Source organism: Arachis ipaensis, chromosome B4 (assembly GCF_059453495.1).
Source record: "Arachis ipaensis isolate K30076 ecotype BB chromosome B4, ASM5945349v1, whole genome shotgun sequence".
Taxonomy (NCBI): domain Eukaryota; kingdom Viridiplantae; phylum Streptophyta; class Magnoliopsida; order Fabales; family Fabaceae; genus Arachis; species Arachis ipaensis.
In genome coordinates this window covers 3,297,189-3,305,306 of record NC_142439.1, presented here as the reverse complement: position 1 = coordinate 3,305,306, position 8,118 = coordinate 3,297,189, and the positions used below count along the sequence as shown (strand labels likewise).

General features: G+C 42.5%; 2 protein-coding genes across 2 annotated transcripts; one reads left to right on the top strand and one right to left on the bottom strand.

The window, feature by feature from the left end:
- The first annotated feature begins 329 nt into the window (after positions 1–329).
- LOC107635847 (protein DETOXIFICATION 16-like) lies at positions 330–4,888 on the top strand. The gene is made up of 6 exons (XM_088484271.1): positions 330–494; positions 787–1,330; positions 1,424–1,510; positions 1,621–1,677; positions 1,785–2,134; positions 4,719–4,888. Exons 2-6 carry the CDS (start codon positions 897–899, stop codon positions 4,886–4,888), a joined length of 1,098 nt encoding a protein of 365 aa, XP_088340397.1. The 5' UTR covers positions 330–494; positions 787–896.
- An 810-nt stretch (positions 4,889–5,698) lies between these two features.
- Positions 5,699–7,208, bottom strand: LOC148566489 (uncharacterized). Its single transcript, XM_088484270.1, has 4 exons — positions 6,987–7,208; positions 6,645–6,900; positions 6,109–6,536; positions 5,699–5,977 (listed from the first exon to the last, which is right to left on the bottom strand). Exons 1-4 carry the CDS (start codon positions 7,206–7,208, stop codon positions 5,699–5,701), a joined length of 1,185 nt encoding a protein of 394 aa, XP_088340396.1.
- Between the last annotated feature and the right edge of the window lie 910 nt (positions 7,209–8,118).

The following is an 8,118-nucleotide window of genomic DNA, read 5'->3' as shown; positions in this document are numbered from 1 at the left end:
ATTTTTGATAAAAAAAAAAAGAGAGAGAGTAGATTTTGAAAAAAAATTATTTCAAACAGGGGATTAATCTAATGTCATCCTTAGCCACCATTTTTTTATGCCTCCATAAAACTCAACTAAATATAAACCTAATCTATTGTGTTACAACACACTCTTTATAAGTTCTATCATCTGAGACTAACTTGTTCTTCGTTATAAACTTCTTCATTCTAAAACTTATGTAAGAATATATAAATTAGTCCATGGAGGGAGAATACAAGAATAATACCCGTGTCTCTGTTGAGCCTAATGTATCAAAAAAAAATAAGTTAAGATCAGTGGTTAAAGAAGTGAGAAAGTAAATATGTCTGGCAGGACCTTTAATTATGGTGAATCTTCTTAATTTCGCCATTGAGCTTATTTCCATAATATTTGTGGGTCGTGTCAGCGAGTTGGCTCTCTCCGGCGTTTCTATGGCCATCTCCTTTTCTTCTGTCACTGGCATTCGTTTAGTGGTCAGTTCCTTTTATATCTCTTAACACTCTTTTTACGTTTCACCAATCAGATTTTTCTCCTCTTCTTTTCTTTTATAATTTGAATTTATTAAAAAATATCAAATAAATATAATCCAAACTGAACCATCCCAATATTTTGTTCGGTGTTAGTTATAAAAATATTTCAATACCAAACCCGATTACTCCCCTCCATGGCATGGAAACTAGAAGCGATTACTAATTCATTGCCAACTGTTTCTATTGAATCGACTAACCTTGTGTTCAACTCCTTGTTGGTTTTATATAATGACAGATAGGAATGACAAGTGCCTTGGATACCTTTTGTGGCCAATCATATGGACCAGGACAGCATGGCATGTTAGGTGTACACGTTCAGAAAGCCATGCTTGTTCTTATCATCTTATGCGTACCATCTCTATTATTTGGGCAAACACAAAATCCATATTGATTTTATTTGGCCAAGATCACAAAATCTCCACAGAAGTAGGAAGATATGCTCAGTTAATCATTCCATATCTTTTTGCCTCTAGTATTCTTCAGTGTCAGACTAGATTTCTACAGACACAGAACATTGGAGTTCCAATGATGCTCAGCTCTGGAGTAGTTACTGCACTGCATGCTGCTTTGTGTTGGGCGTTAGTGTTAAAATATGACTTAGGGAGTAGAGGAGCTGCCATATCAAATTGTATATCATATTGGGTGAATGTGTTGATACTTGCGTTATATATTAAGTTTTCTCCAAAATGTTCACAAACTCGGACGGAGTTTTCAGTGGAGGCATTCCATGACATTCCTTCTTTTTTGAAACTTGCTATTCCTTCTGCTGTTATGGTTTGGTAAGTTTCTACTAACTGTTGCTTTTCTCATCGTTATACTGTTCGAGATCCTCTACTAATGAGTTTTTGTTTGGTTCCCATTGTGCTGAGCAGCTTGGAACTGTGGTCGTTTGAATTGATGGTTCTCCTATCTGGTCGTCTTCCAAATCTAAAGTTGCAAACATCAGTGCTTTCTATTTGGTTAGTTCCACATTTGATGTAGTTCTCACAATTCTTAGCTACCAGCACTTTACATGTTATTGTGGATAATTATTATTTGCACCTATGTTAATTAATGTTGGAAATTACAGTATGAATACAACATTAACTATTTGGATGATCCCGTTTGGATTAAGTGGAACTATAAGGTAACTTAATTACTGCTACTTGCTTATGAATATTTAGAATTCTGTGACAACAAATGTCGAGATCAAAGTAACAATTGTAATTGCATAATTATTTGTTTTTGTTACAGTACTCTTGTATCTAACGAACTTGGAGCTGGTAATCCTTGGTCTGCACATTTAGCAGTGTGTGTAGTGGTAGTAGCAGCCATTATTGAGGGTATCCTGGTTGCAACACTGATGATAATGATACGCAACGTTTGGGGCCATGTTTACAGTAACAACGTACAAGTGGTTCAACAGGTGGAATTTATGCTGCCAATTCTTGCAGCATCCAATTTCTTGGACGGGCTGCAGGGTGTTGTCTCAGAAATTGTCCGAGGATGCGGTTGGCAAAAAATGGGTATTTTTATTAACTTAGAGTCATATTATGTAGTTGGAGTTCCGTCAGCTATTGTGTTAGCTTTCGCTTTGCATATTGAATAAATTAGATTTTCATAATTTGTTCTAGTTTATCACCAAACAGAATACAAAAATATAAAATTTTATGTCTCTATCCATCAGTGTCTTGTCCTGTCCTGTTCTCAGAAACAAACACAGTCTAGAGATGTTCAATGAAGCAGAGAGTATTGACCCCTGGTTGCATTCGCCTCTTGCTCCATAGAGGTAATACACTACACTATTATATGTCTCTTTTAATTTTCTTTGAGATTAAGATTATAATGACAATCAGTATAGACTGCACAATGTATAGAGCATTCATTCAAGTCTTGTGTGCTGTGTTTTGATTCTTTCATATTCAATAACCTCTCTGATTTGAATTTGGTAATTGTGAAAAAGGATGACAATGATTTATCAGGCTTGATAGACATTGAAAAGGCAAGATTGAGGGGTCAAAGAGAGCCTCCAAAAGAGAGAGGCAAAGGAGAAAAGTTCTTTGGACCCTGAACTTGTCAATATTGTTACTGTTCTTGAACCATTCTTGTCTAAGTTGTGCTATTTTATTTGATACTTGGATAATTTGATAGACAGATCCTTGGTTTTCTTGTGTTTTTAAAGCAAAATTGTGTATTCTTCAGTTGTGTATGGTTAGGATTTTAGCTGTAGATTTTAAGAGAATAGGTCACTGATTGGTGAAATTCAGGATTCTTGATTTATTTTTATTGTACAACTAGATGATTTCCAACAAAATAGTAATTGTTAATTAATGTTAATGTGATTATTGTCTTATATAATAATTGCTTCATAAGATCCTGATGTCTATGTAACTCTAATGAGTGGTCAATGGGTTGATAATGAGATACATCCCGTGTTATGATTGAGCCAGTCACAATATTGCAGATCCAATGTCGCGACGAAGCTGGAAGCTGATCAATCTTGCTATCCTTTTCTTTATTAATCAGACTAGTATTTTGTGGATTATGTTGATATATAACTTTTTAGAAATTCCGTTACCCGACGTAGTGTTTGGTTGATGTCCATGTCTCATTGAAATATGGACACAGTGACACATGTCTGCTGTTCAGCTCAAACACTCACTAAGTGGGCTCCAGAAGTGGATTTTAGCACCAAAAAGACTATTTTACCCTTACTAGTCATCTGTTTAGTATTTAAAGTGTATTTTACATAATCATTAGATATCACGCATATCATTCAGCCCTATTTTCATTTTACATTGTATTTTTACTTCAGTATGAGTCTCTAAACCTCCTAGGTTTAGGGAAAGAGCCCTGCTGAGTCCTATGAATTAATAAAAGTATTATTATTTTTTCTTCGATCTGTGTTTAATCTGTTTCTAAGATGTATATCCGCTCTTCAACATGGTGAATAGGATGATCGAACAATCAGCTCTGTTCATCACACTAAGACGAACGTGCCTGACAAACACCTGCGTCTACTTGGGTTCGTGTGAATACATGACTGGAAAGCACGAGCCAACAGCTATGTTTATTCATCTCTCAGATGGTTAATCCACGACTTCGTTGAGGACTTCTCAAGACACCAGTTCAGCCGATTTCCGGGGAGATTAGGGTCTCCGTGGTATAGGCTAGAATCCAAAAAAGCAGCGTTCTCTGATCCGGAAGATTTGACCTTGTCTATGGCGCTTTGAGTAGGATCGCCAGGAGAATGAACTGCTAAGCGCTTCACCCTTCGTCAGATTGGATGACCACGGCCAATGGCGTTCAATCTGTAGCAAAGGAGATCAATGACCATGGCCCATGGCATTGATCACATACAGCCTGCCATAGAAGAAGATCATTCACAAGCAGAGAAGACAGTAGTACCAAAGTTAATTCAGAAAGGTAAGGCAACTCCAATCCTCAACTCTATCCTTAAAGTATTAGCACCCTGTTATAAGAATCCTAAACTCCATAATCCAACAACTTTCTGATCTGCCTAACTAAGAACTGCAAGATAACCATAGCTTGCTTCAAACCACAATCCTCGTGGGATCGACCCTGACTTGCTCAGGTATTACTTGGACGATCCAGTGCACTTGCTGGTACAACAGTACGAAAGTGTGGGATTTGTGCTACCAGATGGTAGCAGGATATGCATTTGGATGAGAGGTACGTTTCGTACTTGCAGATGGCCGGGTTGTACCATCTTGCCAGATGAACGAAAGATGGTTTAAGCTGGATGAGCCCTTGGTTAGTGCGTTAGTGGAGCACTGGCATCCGGAGACGCACACGTTTCATATGCCGTTCAGGGAGTACACCATTACACCACAGGACGTGGCGTACCAGTTAGGACTGCCGATCGATGGATATTATGTTAGTGGTTGCCTGACAGATTTTCAGACGTACATTGAAGGTGATCGACCAGCTTGGGTGTGGTTCGAGGAGCTGCTGGGTGCATTATCTTCTGCGAACCAAATCCAGAAGTTTGCAGTGAACTGCAGCTAGTTCCAGGAGATATTTGGAGAGCTTCCTAAGGGAGCCGATGAGCCCACTGTTAGGAGGTATGCCCAGGCCTATATCATGATGCTGTTACGGACTCAGCTATTTACCAATAATTTCGGCAATCACATTCACATTAGGTGGCTCCTATACGTAGCCAGGCTTGAGGACATGGGTGGGTACAGTTGGGGATCAGCTGCTCTCTCGTGGTTATACCGGTGCATGTGCTACGTGGGGAACAGACACATGGTGAAGTTAGCTGGACAGTTATAGCTACTTCAGTGGTGAAGTTTGCAGTGGTCTTGATGCGGATTTCGGAGGATCATACTTTCTAGAGGAGATTAGCGCCATCATGCAGGAGGATGATGCAGCACGTCGGGGTCCACATGCCACCGGGACTCAGGCACACCTAGATGTGGACCTGAACGAGCCTCCGTCGAGTCCGATTCATGAGCATTTTGCCTTGAGTGGTACTCCTCCGTCCGCCTACACTGTTGCCCCACATGCTGGCGCAGGACCGTCTAGGGCCCTCCCCACATCTTGAGCTAGGACCGGCTAGGCCACCCCCACAGCCTACACATGAGGATGATGCAGACGGAGAGGATGACGAGAAGCCGATAGCCCGGAGACGCTAGAGGGTCCTGTGACCTCGACGCTGCTTCACGGGTTCGCATATGTTTGGATGACTAACTTCATTATTTGGGTTTAGCGTTGAGTTATGCACCTTAGTTTCTTTCAAGTTGCTTTCGTTTTGTCATGCTTAGTCGCTTTAACTCTGCAGTGACCTTGTATTACTTAGTTACTTTGAATGTGTGTGCATAGCCTGTGAGTTATGTTACCAGTTTATTTCGTATTACTTATGTTGTATGAGTTATGTCACTAGTTTATATCAGTTATGTTGAAACTGGCTTCATGCCATTATTAGTCCATATCGCCCCACATATATTACATATGTTACGTATTTGCTAGATACTAGTGTTACTCAATGCGTTCCAAAAATAGCTTCCATATAACATAAGTCAATAGCGGCAAAAATAACAATTCGAACAACACATTACATAAACTGAATAAAACGGATTGAAATACGAAATACGTAACAGGCTCAAGTGTAAAAATGAAACTAAAACAACTAATCTGACTACCGACTACACATCGACCCCAGTCCCCGTGGTGACGCCGCCTTGTGGACACCTCCGACGTGTGTGTTCTGGTTGTCTGCACATACCACATCTCTTGGGCCTGTTTGGATCAGCCTCATCCATGGTAGTCCGAATCCTGGTGGTCCTAGGACACCCTTCACTCGCACACCTCTTGGAGGGATCTGGTATGACTGTGTGTCCATCATACGGAGGCCAAAAACTCTCAGGGATGGGAGGAGTGAATCCCATCCGATACACACTGAACACCGAGCTAAGAAGATACACCTGGTGCACATAGGGCTGCCAAGTGAGCCGTGAATAAGCACAACATGCTAAGGCGTGGCAGCATGGATAATCAAGTGCCTGAAAATATCCGCAATCACATGTCTGATCCCTGAGTGACACTCTGTAACTACCAAGTGAGAATGACCAGTAGGTGTGGTCTCAGAGACAGTGAACTCAGAATTATCTCTATCATACAAAGTCACTGTGAAGCACCTCGACGTCTTCAGATTAGCCTCTATAGCCTTCACCAGATGTTGATTGAATTGCTGTCCGGTTCCCAGCTGGGCCTCTGCCTCTCTCCTCTTGTGAACGAATAGCTCTGCCAACCTCCCGTAAGTGGCCTTCACTAGTGAACACAACGGAAGGTTCCTGACCCCCTTCAGGATGGAATTAACACACTCGGAGATATTCGTCATCATGTGACTAAACCTCCTACCCTCATCCCAATGCTGAGTCCACATCGCATACTCAATCCTGTTAGCCCAGTCACACATGGCAGGGTATTCAGTTCGCAGAATATCAAACCAGTAATTGAATTCCACCTCAGTCTTGGCATAGGCTGCATTCACAAGAAGCCTTCATGCATTCTTGCCCTTAAAAGTAAGGGCAAAATTTGCGGCCACATGTTAAATACAGAATGTATGATATGCAACAGGTGGTAGCCAACCTCCGTCGGGTGCCTCAAGTGCGGCCTTGATACCGTTGTGCCTATCTGATATCACCAGGATACCTGGCTGCGGGGTCACGTGCTGGCAGAAATAGGATAGAAAAAATGACCAGGACTCCACATTCTCACCCTCCACGAGTACAAATGCAACAAGCAGGATGTTGGAGTTCTCGTCTTGTCCAATCGCAACGAGTAGTGTACCCCCATATTTACCGTACAAGTGGGTCCCGTCAATACTCACCAACGGCTTGCAATGCTAGAATGCCTCAATACACGGTGGAAACGTCCAGAAAAACTGGTGAAAATAGGCTTGCGAGTTGTCCACCTGCCCCCCACTCAAACAGGACTCGTCCTCAACACCGCAACACTACCAGGCATTGTCAGCTGTACACCTAATACCCATCGTGGTAGCTTGTTATATGACTCATCCCAATCTCCGTAAATCTGTGCCACGACCTTCTGTTTAGCCAACCAAACCCTCCTATAAGTCGGCCTAAACCTGAAATGTGTCTCTGTCGCATTCAGCAGTACCTTGATGCAGACAGATGAATCAGCTCTCACCATCGGCATGATGAAGGCCGAGACCACATGATAATCAAGACTCCTGTGATCGCTCGAAATTGACGTCGCCAGACACGTATGAGGTCCGTTGTACCGTTTTACCTCCCAAATACCCTTGCGCTGGCGGAGACTGATCCTAATCAACCATGTATACCGTTCCTGAATTCACTACACTTCCCAAGATACTTGCGATAATCAGACTCCACCACTTTGTACTGTACCCAACGTCGGATGCTATACGTCTTCATGCTTAACACAGCCTCCTCTTTATCCTGAAACTGCTGACCAACCTGAAACTCTGTAAGACCTCCGGTACCCTGGGTTTTCCTGGCTCCAAATCCAGTGGGTTTCCCAGGAATCCCCTCCTGTCTTATGGCATCCAAGTTCAAAGATAAAAAGTGCGAAGGGTACTGCTGAGTCCTATAGCTAGAACCACCGCTAGCCTCAGCTGGATTACTCGCTGCAATGTCATCACCACTATCATCAGCAATGATGTCTGGCTCCATATCATCATCGTCATCATCATCCGGCAATGCATCATCCATACCAGCCGGTGCCCCACACTGTAAGGGAATCAGCACCCTATCAACGATACCAACCTTTCCGCCACCACTGCGATTGAGATCAACGGTGAATGACGGGGAGGCGACAGGCTCGTCCCGAGGTGCAATCACAGGCACGGATGAAGATGCAACAACAGGTCTCGAACCTCCTGAGCTAGACACCACATCAACCAGCTTTGCCAACAGCTCAGGTGTCCTGACCTCGGAAAACTGCCGATGACAATGGAACATAACCTCCAAATCTACGTCACTCCCTATGACGAAAGAGTTGTACTTCACGACATCTCACAGCACTGAGATCAGAATGCGATAGAATAACTTCTTTACCCGTTTCACGCCTTGCAGCCCAA

What these genes read in the sequence shown, in the direction of transcription:
- LOC148566489 (XM_088484270.1), bottom strand. Translation starts at nt 7,208, where the DNA reads ATGGTGAGAGCTGATTCATCTGTCTGCATCAAGGTACTGCTGAATGCG. An exon ending in CGGTGTTGAGGACGAGTCCT is followed by an intron (nt 6,901 to 6,986) that starts GTTTGAGTGGGG and finishes GAGGCATTCTAG; the next exon opens with CATTGCAAGCCGTTGGTGAG. An exon ending in CTACTGGTCATTCTCACTTG is followed by an intron (nt 5,978 to 6,108) that starts GTAGTTACAGAG and finishes TATGTGCACCAG; the next exon opens with GTGTATCTTCTTAGCTCGGT.
- LOC107635847 (XM_088484271.1), top strand. Translation starts at nt 897, where the DNA reads ATGCGTACCATCTCTATTATTTGGGCAAACACAAAATCCATATTGATT. An exon ending in ACATCAGTGCTTTCTATTTG is followed by an intron (nt 1,511 to 1,620) that starts GTTAGTTCCACA and finishes TGGAAATTACAG; the next exon opens with TATGAATACAACATTAACTA. An exon ending in AGCTTTCGCTTTGCATATTG is followed by an intron (nt 2,135 to 4,718) that starts AATAAATTAGAT and finishes GTAGCCAGGCTT; the next exon opens with GAGGACATGGGTGGGTACAG.